At 55.0% G+C, this 14,517-nt stretch overlaps 5 protein-coding genes across 5 annotated transcripts; 3 read left to right on the top strand and 2 right to left on the bottom strand.

Annotated features, from left to right (window-relative positions):
* Window positions 1–617: 617 nt before the first annotated feature.
* BDQ94DRAFT_183696 (chromatin segregase YTA7) lies at window positions 618–5,935 on the top strand (the record flags this gene model as incomplete). The annotated part of the gene is made up of 2 exons (XM_026774476.1): window positions 618–2,688; window positions 2,749–5,935. The coding sequence occupies 2 exons, from the start codon at window positions 618–620 to the stop codon at window positions 5,640–5,642; spliced, it is 4,965 nt and encodes a 1,654-aa protein (XP_026621177.1). The 3' UTR covers window positions 5,643–5,935.
* Window positions 5,936–6,190: 255 nt separating this feature from the next.
* BDQ94DRAFT_152654 (Sec63 complex subunit SEC66) lies at window positions 6,191–7,547 on the top strand. Its single transcript, XM_026768015.1, has 3 exons — window positions 6,191–6,538; window positions 6,620–6,942; window positions 7,004–7,547. The coding sequence occupies exons 1-3, from the start codon at window positions 6,439–6,441 to the stop codon at window positions 7,391–7,393; spliced, it is 813 nt and encodes a 270-aa protein (XP_026621176.1). The 5' UTR covers window positions 6,191–6,438; the 3' UTR covers window positions 7,394–7,547.
* A 37-nt stretch (window positions 7,548–7,584) lies between these two features.
* BDQ94DRAFT_183694 (pentatricopeptide repeat protein) lies at window positions 7,585–10,496 on the bottom strand. Its single transcript, XM_026774475.1, has one exon. It carries the CDS (start codon window positions 10,404–10,406, stop codon window positions 7,833–7,835), a length of 2,574 nt encoding a protein of 857 aa, XP_026621175.1. The 5' UTR covers window positions 10,407–10,496; the 3' UTR covers window positions 7,585–7,832.
* Window positions 10,497–10,649: 153 nt separating this feature from the next.
* On the top strand, window positions 10,650–13,241 carry BDQ94DRAFT_101742 (putative origin recognition complex subunit 3). Its single transcript, XM_026763352.1, has 8 exons — window positions 10,650–10,764; window positions 10,815–11,027; window positions 11,086–11,159; window positions 11,213–11,447; window positions 11,502–11,641; window positions 11,688–11,961; window positions 12,012–12,133; window positions 12,183–13,241. The coding sequence occupies exons 1-8, from the start codon at window positions 10,702–10,704 to the stop codon at window positions 13,168–13,170; spliced, it is 2,109 nt and encodes a 702-aa protein (XP_026621174.1). The 5' UTR covers window positions 10,650–10,701; the 3' UTR covers window positions 13,171–13,241.
* Window positions 13,242–13,311: 70 nt separating this feature from the next.
* BDQ94DRAFT_163024 (uncharacterized protein) lies at window positions 13,312–14,514 on the bottom strand (the record flags this gene model as incomplete). The annotated part of the gene is made up of 5 exons (XM_026769653.1): window positions 13,312–13,928; window positions 13,993–14,129; window positions 14,165–14,243; window positions 14,297–14,416; window positions 14,472–14,514. The coding sequence occupies 5 exons, from the start codon at window positions 14,512–14,514 to the stop codon at window positions 13,312–13,314; spliced, it is 996 nt and encodes a 331-aa protein (XP_026621173.1).
* Window positions 14,515–14,517: the final 3 nt, after the last annotated feature.

Raw genomic sequence — 14,517 nt, 5'->3', positions numbered from 1 at the left:
TGAGCCTCGCTCCGTTCATTTCATTTCCCTGCCATTCTCTCCTCTTGCTCTGGCGCATTGCGCTTCGCCGTCGCCGTCGTCTTTTTTTTTTTTTTTCCCTTCCCTCGCACTCCCTCTCCCCCCTCCTCGTGTTGTATTATTCAAGGCTTCTGCTTCCCCTCCCTCTTCATCTATGATTGATGGCCGTTGAAACCTGCTTCCATTGTGGGTTTGCCTGAGAATCTATCATCATCGTCGCTCGTTGAGTGTGAGACCTCTCTATCGCTCGCTCCGTGTGTGTGTTTGTCCGAGTGAGTGTATTTGGGTTTCGCTTCCTGTTCTACCGGCCCTTCCTGTCGGTTTACAACGGGCCTTTTCATTCTCCCATTCACTCTCTAATCACATTGGCCTCTGTAAGTGCCACTGTCATTCCTCTCCGCTGGTTAATCGCCGCGGCGGGACATCTTCCCCGTCTTTGGCTTCAACTCCACACTCTATCGCCCTTGTGCTTCCTGTATCCTTTTTCTCTACTCTCTACAGTGATTCCCATCATCTGCTCGCTAATCCATCACTTTCCTGCCTTGTTTCACCATACTAACATGGCCATTCGCAAAAGATCCCCTGTCTGGCGCGGCATCATGCCTCGTGCTAAGCGCTCCATCGAGGAGTTGGCCAACAAGTCCGACTCGGACGATGACGACTACAGCGATCATCCCGTGCGCTCATCCCGACGCTCCGCCTCTCGAACCAAATCCAAGAAGAAGTCCAAGCCCGCCAAGAAAAGGGCTCGTCGCGGTTCCGACGACGACATCATCTCTGATGACGAGATCTTCGACGAGGCTGAGGACCTTTCATTCGCCGAGTCCGAGGAAGAGGACGACGACATCAACGCTCAACGCAACGCTCGCGGTTTAGTCGCTCGCCGGGCCGCTACGAACCGTCCCCTCTACAACGAACCCGAATCCAGCAGCATCGAAGACGACGATACGGACGATGATGAACGTCCTCAGCCCTCGCCCCAGAAACGCAAGAGCACGGTGGTCACCCTCAAGGTCGGCGATGCCTTGAAACAGAACTTCCAGGGCCCCCGCCGGGTGACTCGGCGCACGCGGGATCCGTCGGAGGATTTCCACGCCCTAACGACATCCGGTCGACATATGGAGACGGTTGAACGAGGAACCACACGGAGCCCTGAGCTGGAGCGGCGCCGGGGATCCCGTGGCTCGAAGCGGGCCCCGGTGCTGGACGAGGAGGAGGAGGAGTTGCAGCCCAAGCAGGAAGAGGAAGAGATGGTCGATGAGACAACCATGGAGGTCAAAGGCTCTCAGCTCGAAATCATGGAGAGTGATGTTCAGATCAGCTTCGAGGACGGCATGCCGCCTGCAGCCGGCGAGGGACAAGAGACAACCACAGCAGATGATGAAGGGTTTGTTCCGGAGTCAGAAAATGGCGACGCAAAGGAGGGTGGCGGCGACGATGAGGACGACGATGAGGATGAGGGCCCGACAACGCGAAGGAGGAATCGACCCAACAGGAGCCAGCAGGAAGACGACGAAGCCGAACAGCCTGAAGAAGACGAGGCTGCCCACCCGCGCCGTTCTAGTCGAAAGAAGCCGAAGAGTTCACAACGCAAACGCCAAGATGACGAAGAGAGTGATTTCGAACCCGAGGAAGAAGAGTCCAATGATGACGACGAGATCTCACAGTCTGGGAAGTCGCAAGCTTCACCACGCAAGGGAAGCCAGGCCCATGACGAGGATGAGGATAGCGCCGCCGGCCGTCGCCCGGGTCTCCGCAAGCGGGCATCCCGATCCCGGGGACAGTCCGAAGCGGGTGCTGATATCGCGGAGGAGCTCGCAGAGGAGTTGGAGGATCTTCGCGGCGGGCGTCCTCGTCGCCGAGTACAACCGGAGATCGTCTACGAGAAGCCTCGCCGCAGTCGCAAGGATGTTGACTACCGTATCATCCGGCCTGATCTGATTCTACCCATTGAGGAGGCCGAGAACGAAGTCAATGAATCACCTTCACGCCGTGGTCGGGGAGGCGGCGGCAACAGTTGGCAGCGCACCCTGTTTCCTACCTATGGGCCGTTCGGAGGCGGCGGGCCGTCTGCCATCTTGGGCCCGCCAGGCGCCCCGGCTGCTACGGGTGGGGTAGATAGCGATAGCAGTGACGACGAGGTTATGCAGCATCCCAAGGGCGGTGCAGGCGGTTCCATCTCGGGCCCTGCGCAGCTTGGTGCTGGCCTCCTGGGTACGCAGACTCACAGCGCCGATGCAGCCCAGGGCCACGCCGGGACGCCTGCAAATCTTGGCAAAATCAAAGACAAGCAGACACTGGCTGATGCTGACCCGTTGGGTGTGGACATGAGCGTCAACTTCGACAGTGTTGGCGGCCTACAGGGGCACATCGACCAGTTGAAGGAGATGGTGTCGCTACCGCTGCTATACCCGGAAATCTTCCAACGCTTCCACATCGTGCCTCCGCGAGGAGTGCTTTTCCATGGACCTCCTGGAACCGGTAAGACGCTGCTCGCCCGAGCACTGGCGAACAGTGTTAGCTCGACTGGCCGCAAAGTGACCTTCTACATGCGCAAGGGTGCCGATGCTTTGAGTAAATGGGTGGGTGAGGCGGAGCGGCAACTTCGGTTGCTCTTCGAAGAGGCTCGAAAGACACAGCCTAGCATTATCTTCTTCGATGAAATCGATGGTAAGTGATGTCTTTTTTTTTTTGGTCGGGGAATTTATTGGAAGCTGACCTTGCTTCTAGGACTGGCACCTGTACGGTCAAGCAAGCAGGAACAAATCCATGCCTCGATTGTATCTACTCTGCTGGCGTTGATGGATGGTATGGATGGACGTGGACAAGTCATCGTCATCGGTGCCACGAACCGTCCCGACTCGATTGACCCAGCTCTTCGGCGCCCTGGTCGTTTCGACCGCGAATTTTACTTTCCCCTGCCCAACAAGGATGGCCGACGTGCAATCCTGGATATTCACACCAAGGGCTGGGATCCACCGCTGCCTGGGCCCATCAAGGATGAGCTGGCGGAGATCACCAAGGGCTACGGAGGTGCCGATCTTCGTGCTCTCTGCACCGAAGCAGCCCTTAATGCAGTACAACGACGATACCCCCAGATCTACAAGTCTAATCAGAAGCTACTCATCGACCCTAAGACCATTGAAGTGACCCCCAAGGATTTCATGTTGGCGATTAAAAAGATGGTCCCGTCGTCGGAGCGTTCAACCTCATCGGGTGCCTCGGCCCTGCCCACCTCGGTCGAGCCTTTGCTGCGCACGCCTCTCACGGAGATTAAGAGTTTGCTGTCTTTGATATTGCCGCAGCGAAAGAGGCTTACAGCGCTGGAAGAGGCGCAGTTTGAGGAACCGGAAGGATCAGGAAGCTTTCAGCGCGAACAAATGCAGCAGGAGTTCGATCGGTCCCGAGTGTTCCGTCCTCGCATGCTGCTCCGCGGACCGCTAGGAATGGGTCAGCAGTATCTGGCTGGCGCCCTTTTGCACCATTTCGAGGGACTCCATGTTCAGGCGTTTGATCTCCCTACCCTGCTTAGCGATTCAACTCGGTCACCCGAGGCCGCCGTCATCCAGCTTTTTGCCGAAGTTAAAAGGCACAAGCCGAGTGTGATCTACATCCCGAATATCCAGGCTTGGACTGAAACCGTGGGCCCGGCCGTGATGTCTACGTTCCTGGGTCTACTGCGGTCAGTTCCTCCGACGGATCCTGTGCTGCTACTAGGCGTGCAGGAGTCAGCTGGTGAGGACATGGACAACGGTGTGCTGCGAAACCTGTTTGGGTATTCGAAGAAGAACTTCTACGACCTCAGAGCGCCAGGTAGCGAGGCACGCTACGAGTATTTCACTAAAGTGATAGACTACATCAAAACATCGCCTGCACACTTGCCCGACCCGGAGAACCGGAAGAAGAGGGAGCTAGAGACGCTAGAAGTTGCGCCCCCGCCACCCCCTAAGCCGACAACGCCCCTCTCCAAGGAGCAGCTGAAGGCGCAGAAAAAGAAAGATCACCAGACTCTCAACCTTCTCAAGATCCGCATCCAGCCTATCATGGACCAGATCAAGAAATACAAGCGCTTCCGCACGGGCGTGATCGACGAATCTCAGATTCGCTACCTTTGGGAGGAGGAAGACCCGAACATTGTGACCAGTGATCTACCGATTGAACAGCGTACCACCTTCCGGCCGTTTGAGAAGGCTTTCGATAAGAATGGGGTTCCTGGGTTGCGCGAGGCCGTATCGGGCAAGTTCTTCTACAACCTTGAGATTGTCACCATCGAGAAGCGGCTCTCCAATGGGTACTACAAGCGGCCCAAGGACTTCTTGGCGGATATTAAGAGGCTTGCCAAGGACGCTCGGCAGCTTGGGGAACAGGAAAGGCTGCTGCGCGCCAATGAACTGCTGTCCAATGTGGAGGTGGATATTGCTACCATCGAGCAGACTGAACCTGCGCTGGTGACGGAATGCGAAGGGGTCTACCTGCGAGAGCTGGAGAGAGAGAAAATCGCCATCGAAAAGGCGCGCAAGGCGGCGGAAGAAGAGGAGGCAGGCCTGATCGGTCGCGCGGCGGCAAACCGAGTCCCGCACGGCAACACCGAATCGGGCCCATCCAGCGGTCCGGTGGTCCTGGGCGAGACGTTCCCGGATCTTGGTCCGAAAGAGACGGGCCGACCGGTGACCCCTACCCGTCGATCGACAGTGAGCTTCATCACCAATGGCTACCATACCGGGGGCGGATCGGACCTCAACGACCTCAGTACGCATGCGCTCACCAGCAATGGCTCGCACGAGGACCGCCCGGATGGTGATGGCGATACCTACATGACCAACTCGGATCACTCTGCCGAAAAGGAAACGCAGACGAGCTCGTTTGGTCCGTCGGCGCAGCCCAAACCTCCTTATTCGCACACAGCACCGTCGCAGCAGGTGCGGCGTGAGTCGGGAATTTCAAGCTTCTCGCAGAAGGGCCCCATGACGCCCATGGCGCCCGGATCTCAGCCTCACGAGTACGCTAACGAAGCGTCGACGACGCAGACGACGTCGGACAAGAAGTCGTCTGAGCAGTCCTCGGTGCCGAACCCATACACGCAGAGTCCGGTGGCCACTCAAGGGATGCGACACGACTTCCCCGACCTCACGCAGTACCCGGACCGGGTATCGCAGGAGGAACATCTTCCAGACACACAACAGGGAGACAGCAGCCAGCCGTCGCCCCGACCGGCTGCCGACCTGGCGCCGCTGGAAAATGGCCCGGCGCACTCGCAACCACGGGCTCAGCCGCCGGTGCCCCTGTTCGACCACCCGACCAAGCCAGCTGCGCATGTGCCGGCGGGAATGCAGTCGCTGCTGAATAACGAGGACCTGTCGCCGAAAATAACGCTGGATCTGGAATACGTGCAGAAGCTGCACGACCAGCTGACGCAGCGGACGAGCGGCTGCAGTGTGGAGCAGCTCGAGCAGATCAACACGAACCTGATGGACTACCTGTGGCAGACGCGGGGAGAGTGGAACCGGAGCAAGGTGGCAGCGGGGATCCAGGACACGTTCAACGAAGTGCTGGAGGACATGCAGGCAATGCAGGAGATTGGGCCGATCAGTCAGAAGACGAAGGAGCAGCTGTATCCGCTGTAGAAGGAGGAACAGCGTTTTCATGTGTGATTGCTTTGTGGGATACCACCATACCCCCTTTTACCTTTATACCTCTTTGAAGCGACATGGATTGTATCGTATGTTTATACCTGCCTGTCTTGATTTTGTTTGTATTGCTTGCTCTGCGTTCCCCATTCTTGCTACTGGTACTGATTTATGGGCGGTCATGTGTTTGGATCTTGCATGTATTTGGGCGTGCAGCATATTGTTGCCGATGTGTTGAATTAGCTGGAAAAGGCTGTATTCTTGTAGATAGACTGGAGAATACATCTACGATGGTTATATTTATAATTTTACTGTAATTCTGGTAGGACCACTTTGGTTCTCAAATTCAGGGCTGCAAATGTAGGGCGGTGGCATGTGACGGGGCCAAGACACCAGGCTGGCCTTTCGTCGATCCTCGCTTTCGTCCTTCATCTCCGCTGCTCCGCCGCAATCTTCCGCCCACCACAACCACCACCTTCACCCCATTTTCACCTTCACCCCATTTTCACCTTCACCCCATTTTCACCTTCACCCCATTTTCACCTTCACCCCATTTTCACCTTCACCCCCGGCTGGGTTGATCCTTGCAGGCAATTAATTGACAACTGCAAGTCCATTCGTTCATTGCATCTATCGCGAGCAAAGCACCAATACTTCTGTCTCTACTATGACCTCTGTCTAACAAACACCATCACCGACCCAACATCACCCGCCCAACCTACACTCACAACATCACCCTCTACCAGACACACACATACACATCACAGCCAGATAGAAGCATAACAAAACCAAAATGGTCAACTGGCTCACCCTCGCCGTCCCCTTCGCCTACCTCGGCGTCCTCCTCGGCTCCCTCGCAACCTTCTCCTCCCTCTACCGCAAGCGCAAAGCCCGTACGTCCTTTCCTTCTTCCCCCTTCTTCCTCCCCCCCCAAACCATCCCAGCTAACCAAACCCTCCCCCCCAAAAAAACAGGCAAGTCCCTCTCCCTGGAACCCTGGTTCCCCCCACACACGCAACGCGACATCTACTTCTCCCTCCTACACCTCGACCCATCCGCCAGCAATGACAACAAAGGCACCGGCAAGAAACCGCCCTCCTCCGTGCCCGACAGCGTCCTGAAATCCGCTCTCCTGCGTCGCGCCATCGAAGACATTAAACGCGTCATGGCCCTGCGCACGCAGAAGGGCGCCCTCGCAATGCTCCTCCAGCGCGGTAGTGTCGGGGATGATCTGTGGCAGAGGTTTCTGCGTGCCGAGAAAGAAATGGAGGATGAGGTTAGGGATGTTGTTGCTGAGGTAATACCCCTTCCCTTTGGGTTGGTTGGGGGATGATTGCTAATTCATATGAAATGAACAGGCAAACGCCTACGTCCCCGGCTGGGGCCAAACGATCTTCCAATCCGCTAATGAAATGCTGAACAATGCTATTTTCCGTGAACGGATGGAGAAGCAGCAGGCTAAGTTGGAGGAGGAGAAGCAGTGGTGGGAGAAGAGGAAGGAGGGGTACATGAAGGAGTTGGATGTGGAGGCGGAGAAGAAGGAGGAGGTGGAGGCGGGTGAGAAGAAGGCTGCTGCTGCTCCGGCGGCCGCGTCGACGACTACTAGTGAGGAAGGATCTGGTGTTCCTACGCCTGCTACCAAGACGCCCGAGTCGTCTGGTGCGCCGCCTTCGGTGGCGGGGAGTGATGATGATGCGGTGTTGGTGGAGGCGGATGAGCAGAGTGCTGAGAAGAAGGGGAAGAAATAGATTTGACTCATTTTGCTGGGTTTACGTTAAGTTATATGGGCTCGGTGTATTATGATCAATATATATCCTTCTCTATTTTCGTCGTTGATGATATCAGATTGAGTGGCTGTAGCTGTTGAGTACCGAGTGTATGTAGTGTGCAATTCAGGTGGGATACTATTGTTACTACTGGTGTTGTATCCTGGTCAGTTCCAGACCATTGCATACTGAAGCTGGCAGTACTTGGTTAAGAATAATACGACGGTTGGTAAATCCTACTGGTATTACCGACAAGTGAAAATAACGAGCTACTAGTTGAAGAGAGGACATCCGATTCTATCATCATGATATAATATATTACATGTATACCCCCAGAATCACCATTTTTTATATACACTCACACCAACGGGCAAGAAGTAGAAAGATATAACCAAACGCCAACCATGCTCATAGACCCCCACTATAACAACAAATCATCCCCCAACGATACCCCCAAATCCACCCCCGTCACCCCCATCTCCTCCGCCACCTTAGCAATCTCCTCCTCCACCGCACCATGACCCTCCCCTCCAGCCGCCCGCCGGCCCATCACCACGCGCAACAGCTCCGTCATAACCTCCAACTGATACTGCTCGCGCTCCTGCTGCTCGAGATCACTAAATTCAAGACCGCGGGCCGCGAGCGCCCCGAGCTTCCGATCACTGAGGATCTCCACGAGCCGGTTAACATGGCTGATATTCTCCTTGCTCTTTGGTGTGCTGGACAGCCGACGGAGTCGGCGCTTGGGCGTCTCCGCCGGCACACCTGCCAACCGGGCGACTTGTAGCACGATCAGACGGGCTGTGGTGTCGTCGGGGAAGAAGCCAAAGTACGCGCGCATGGTGCACAGGGCGACGAGAGTGCCGGGGAGGTCTTTAGAGAGACAAAAGCAGCGGATGATTTGGTCGTAGAGTTCCTTGGAGAATTCGCCCCGGGTAGCGGTTTGTGCGCGCGCGGATAGCTTGGTGAACCAGCGGATCATGTCGGAGAAGAGGTGGCGCGCGGATGGGAAGTCGGTTACGTAGGCGGTTCGGCCGCGGTCGTATTGTAGCTTGCCGCAGTCCCAGAGGCAGGCGTACGTTTCGAGGTCGGGTTGGGTGATGGCGGACAGGGATTGGTATTTGGTCCAGAGGGAGCCGATGTCTTGTTTGCGAAGCTCGGCGTAGAGCAGGTGGTTCATGAAGTAGGAGTTCGGGTGGATGCGGCCGTCGCCGAGGCATTTGACGAGGTATTTGATCATGTCGTCGTCGCTGCGCCGCGTGTAGTGGAGGAGGAGGATGGAGAAGGTCTCGATGGTGGCGGCTGGCATGGGCCGTTTCATGAATTCGGGCAGTCGGACGCCCTCTGTGCTCTCCTGGTTCACGTCGAGTTGGGGAGCCTTCTCGGTGGTGGTGCGCGCCCAGACTTGGTCAATACGCTGCTGGACCATGGCCCATCCGAGGCGTTCGGCTTTCTCTCGCGAGGTGCTGCTGCCGTCGCGCAGCCAGGCGGCAATGACTCCGTTGAGGTGCTTTGCATCTGGCTTGACGCCACGTTCGTACATCAGCTCGATAACCATGGCGGCGGAGTCGACCTCGCCCATGCCGATTAGTTTCTTCATCCAGCTGGCGTAGAAGAAGCGATTCTGGAACTTCCGCGGCAGGACAGTCAGGGTAGAGAGCGAGACCTTGTTCACGTCTTGTTCGGAGATACTGGACGCTTGCAGGTTGCCTGCCAAGCCGACGGCGGCTTTGTAGAGAGAAGTTGAGTCGTGTCGGGGATCGCTGTTGGTGACCATCATGTCTTTGAAAACGGCTATGGCAAGGCTCGGTCGGCCGGCTTTGAGCAAGCCAATGCTGACTTGATCGTAGTCGTCCATCGTCATCTTCCGGTCCAGGAATGCCTTGAGCTGCAGATACATCGCCCACGCCTTGACTTCTGCTTCCTTCCCGGACCGTTTGCCCCAGGCCGTGATGACAGGGATCAGAATGCGTGGTTGCCGTGACTTATCGTTGGCTAAGAAGGCCAGCGCAATATCTTGTGCTCGCTGAGGGTCGTCTTCAGCTGCGAACAGCTGGACGCCTAATTTCCAGTATGCTTCCAGGTCCTCTTTCCTTTGGCTGAGCTCGGCCTGGTATGCTTCCCATTTCTCCAATGCCACTTGAGTATCCCCGCATTCATGAAGTGTTTCAATGTACGAAAGAATACGAGGCGTGGAAAGGGTGAGGCCAGCTGATAGCGAGTCTTCAGCCAGGGTGCGTACCCGTGCGGTTTCCTGGGGTTTGGCGGACTTCTTCGAGGCCAGAGTATCCCACAGGAGAGTCAGCGTCTCCTCCGACAAGGACTCCACAAATCCTGGGACGACCTGTTTGCATCGCCGATACCACCTCCACAATTCCTGTTCCCAGCGCAGGCTAGAGTCGCCACTCGCGATCCGTCGAAGGCATTTGTTCAACTTGTCGGCATATGGCTGCAGGTCTGAGTCCTCCAATTCCACTTCGTAAGGGCGGCGCACAACCAGTGTACGTGAGTCATCCTCCTCGTCAGACTGCCAGTTCTCCTCTTCCTTGACCAGGCTTTCAAATTCGTTCTTCAAGAGACCGTCGAGCTCCTTCTCGTAGAGATCCTTAAGGCTGACATCGACCGTCCCGGCCGCCTCGTCCTCCTCATATTTCCGGAGTGCTTCGAGTGCAATAGCCCTGTCCGCCTCGGGTAGTTCTCGAATGAACTGGCTGTTGGGGCCGAACGGGCCTTCCTTCAGCTCTTCTAGCTCTTGGGTCAGGCGGGCGAGTTCCTTCTCGGCGTCTTCCTGCTCGGCGCGCCCCTCTGCTTCTGGGTCGACCTTCCGCCTTATCTTGCTCTTACGAGTATCCTGCTCGTAGAAGTTGACCTTGTCTTTGGGACCGCCATAGTGTATGGAGCGTGGCGCTACAGCGGCGAATGCTCGCGGGAAGAACGGGCTTCCGCGGGCCACATGCTGATACCAACGAGCTCCTCGGACAGCCTGGCGGAGCATCAAGTATGAGCGATTTAAATCATGGAACAAGGGTGTATATAGATGCAAAATAACACCGACCGACAGCTGGAAAAGAGCACAAAAGCGAGGATTGCAGGAGGTTGACGGAAAATAAGAATGGATGGCAGCTCCGCGGCGGAAAACCATTTCACCCCAATCGGGACTAGCGCCACCGCGAGCTCGATCGCCGCAAAGAAAGTCACTCCATGAAATAATTCATCCCATTCCTCTTTCTTGCCCACGAGCTGTTCCTCTCGATAAGCTCCATTGCTCCTTACGCTAGACGCTGCTCATCATGGACCTCGAACCGTTAGAGGTGGAGGCGGCTAATGCGCCCAAAGATGGCACCAACAACCAGGTACCGCTCCCTCCAGGCCGTTGTCGCGAACCCGTACTAACGGACCCAAGGGTGTGTATATCTACACGCCCGCCGATCAACGAAGCAAATCCTCAGGGGAGCGTCCTTCAAAGCGGCGCAAGGTAGCTCCGAAGAAGGAAGAAGAGGAGTCGAAAGCACATCCCTTCGTGCCGCTCCTTAACGGCGAGGAGGACGAGCAGTCCGTCGAAGCGCGATATAAAACATACCAGCAACTATGGTCGACCCAGGAAGCGAAGATTCAGGTCAGTGATTTATCCTTGGAAGCAATTTCCGGTGGTACAAGTCTAATATTTGGGGTAGGAAATTCTAGATGATGTCGACTCCGAGGTCCTTTCCAGTGTTTCGTCCTTTGTCCGCTCGACTTCCCCTCAGACGTAAGCGCGAACATTCGTTCCCAATAATTGGCCGCATGCCCTGACGATTGCAGATACGATGGCTGTATTCCGGCGGCGTTAGTAACCGTTGGCTCCAATGTCTCGTCGCTGGCTCGTCTGCTGGCCAGACTCAACGACCAATTCACCACGGCCGGAGACGGTGGAGCTATTGTGCTGGAATCCGGTGATGCGCCGAACCTCAAAACGACCCTCAAGAACATCATTCGATTTGCTATTACGAACACGGAAGGGAACAATGGTTATCAGTCATTCCTCACAGATCGAGAGGTGGTTATGCTCCGTCCAGCGACAATACATGACATGCGCTAAGTACCAATACAGGGCCCTAGACTCCTCGGCTACGATCTGGACTTATTAGGCGACTATGTGAAGCGGAAGGGCATCAAGAAGCTGGTTCTTGCATTTCGAGATAGTGAAGCTTTCGATCCAGGCATTCTTACGGACCTCTTGTCTTTACTAAGGTGGGTCCGTCCCTGCATTTGTGTGGTACTCTGGCTAATTGTCCAGCTCCTGGCTTGATCGGATACCATTTACCCTCCTGTTCGGCATCTCAACGTCTGTGGAAGTTTTCGAAGGGAGACTGCCGCGGTCAACTGTCGCCTTGCTACGGGGTAGATATTTCGAAATACATGAAGCGAGCAACTGCGTTGACCGCATCTATGGGAGGTTACAAGCGGAGCAGGATGGGAAGATCTGGCTGGGCAGGAACATCACGAATGTTCTGTTCGAGAAATCCAATGATTCCTTCCAGACTCCGGAGGCTTTCAGTCGAACGGTCAAAGTACGTTTACATTTTGAACGTGTGTCAACCCATTTGACTTACACCAGTAGTACGCATACATGTCACATTTCTTCGCAAACCCGTTGGCGGTGCTCCTTGCAGACGGGACGGTTCCGAGCATGCGACGGGGACTCGTGTGCGAAGCGCTCCGAAATCTCCCTTCTTTCCGATTGTAAGACAGCTTCCCTTCATTAAGATTGGTGATACTAAACTAGTAACAGTTATTGCGAGGAATTGCTCGAACAAGGCTCGGCCAAGCAAGTGCGTGACTTGCTTGAAAACGACGAGGTTCTCTTCCAGCAATGTCTACAACACCTGAAAGACGGACAGCAGAAGATGCGCGACATCTTCCAATGCGTCAAACTGACGCATCTGCTTCTGAAGAAACTCAATCTCGTCAAGAAGACTAGCATATCGGAACTCTCAATCCGTGCCCTATCTGGAGAACTCCAAGACTCGCAATTGGTGGTCGACATCCTCCAATCTGCAAAGACACTAGACTCCACCATCCTCTCGGAAGTATTCGATATCCTGCTGAGTACATTAGCAGACCTCCCCGAGCTACAACAGATCCAGACCGACTTCAACGCATTAATACAATCATATCAAGGCACCGAACCCCTTCGCACCGCCCATGACAAGCGCCATTCCGTCGTCGCCACAACCGTCGTCCAGCAGCGGGTGAAACTCAGCAAAGGCAAAGCCAAGCTGCCCCAAGAGCACATTGAGTACACCCAAATTATAGACCGCTTCCACGCCCTGCTCGAAGCATACTTTGGGCAAACTCTTGAGAGCCCGCAAGATCTCGTCCTTCATGAAATCTTTCTCTTTGACATGAGGAACCCCCTAAAAGAGATCTTCTCGCCGCGGCCACGCTTTGCAGTGGAACGGGCCTTGTCTAATCCGTTCGACTATCTCATCTCAGACTCCCCAGAGAAATCCGAGGCTACGGCTAGGGTGTCCGCGAATCAGCCTGCTACGTCTATTCTGTATCAGCTGTATCTGGAGTCCGGGTCCTTGGTCAACGTTTACGACCTCTGGCAGGCGTTCTACGCGGTGTTTGAAAGCGACCAAGGTGATTCCTGCGACGAACGGACTACCATGGCCCTGTTTTACCGCGCTTTGTCGGAGCTCAAGGCCCTGGGTATGGTGAAGAGTAGTCGCAAGAAGGCAGACCATGTTGCGAAGAGCGCATGGATGGGCTTGTAGATTTATATTTGTAAACTAAGCTATAGTACTTGTCATCATCACATATGGCGACTTTCATACTTAAACCAAGGGTATCTTAAAGAACATGCAAAGAAATTATCATCGCTAATCGATCCCTCATCCATGTAGCCCCATTGTACATCATTCGGAAACGGGCAACTGTATAATGTCATCATTTCCCAATGGACGTCCTCCGTCGCTCAACACCATAGCTTCCCGCCTGCGACGTCTAACGGCTTGTTCCTCAGCGGTGCGAAGACGCCGCCCTGGCACTCGTCTAGATCCGGCCGTATCCTCCCCATCCACCATCCACACGTCGCTATCGTAGTCATCCTGATCATTCTCTTCCATCATGCTGCCCATCAACCCGTACTTGCGCAGCTGCTTAGCTCCCTCAGGATGGGAAGACAAGGTACCGAAGATAGCACTCATTACAGTATCGTCCATCCACCATGTCTTCATCAGCAGCACCACGTCCTGTCGCCGGGAGGGCTCCGATAGGGCGCACGGGAACGGGTAGTTGACTAGCCAGCGGCTCACGATGCCGGCTTCTAATGCGGCGGGTACATTCTCTTGCAGAATGATATTCAGAATACTGAGTGCCTTTTTCTCACCAGGAGGTCTTGTCTTTGGCAGGATGGGGGATATTGTAGTTGTTGTTTCTTCGAGGTGTTCGTCGGTCAAGATGCACAGACAGTCAATGAGTGCGTTGTAGGTGGCGGGGTCTTTCAATCGATTGCAGACGGAGGTTCGTGCGACTGCACGGAGATATTAGCATACTGTGATCTCATAGCAAGGCAACCTAGGATAGGTGATGCATACGAGCGCGGTTAGACACAAGGAAATGCATGGCAGTCAGTGCCTTGCCCCGCCGTTGTTTGTTCCTGGTTGCAAGGTCTCTGAGAAGCAGGTCCCTTGTTTCACCCTTTGTAGATCGTTCAGCAATGATGCGCAAAGCCCTGTAATTCTATATTAGCTAGTCGCTATTGAGAACATCCGAGGCCGGTCATACGCTGCGCGGAGATCATAGCTGGTACTATCGGAGAGCTTCAGCAAGGTGTCCAAGTTCAATGCTGTACTGATAAATTAGCCAGCGTATACATTACTCAGGAGCACATCGACAGACCATCCTCCGTCCCCTCACTGATCATCTTATCCTCCTTCTCAACATGCTTGATTTCGGTCAATTCGCGCACTCGGCGGAGGTCCGTGACAATCCCGCGCACGGCGAAGAACAGCGAGACGCCTGGACACGGTTAGTCCTTGCTTCATGACACTCATTCCAGGATAAGCCAACATACCTAGACACACCCACACGACACGGTCACTCATATGAGACCCCATTGT

This window comes from Aspergillus welwitschiae (assembly GCF_003344945.1).
Source record: "Aspergillus welwitschiae strain CBS 139.54b unplaced genomic scaffold BDQ94scaffold_48, whole genome shotgun sequence".
Taxonomy (NCBI): Eukaryota; Fungi; Ascomycota; class Eurotiomycetes; order Eurotiales; family Aspergillaceae; genus Aspergillus; species Aspergillus welwitschiae.
This window is presented reverse-complemented; position numbering and strand designations above follow the sequence as displayed.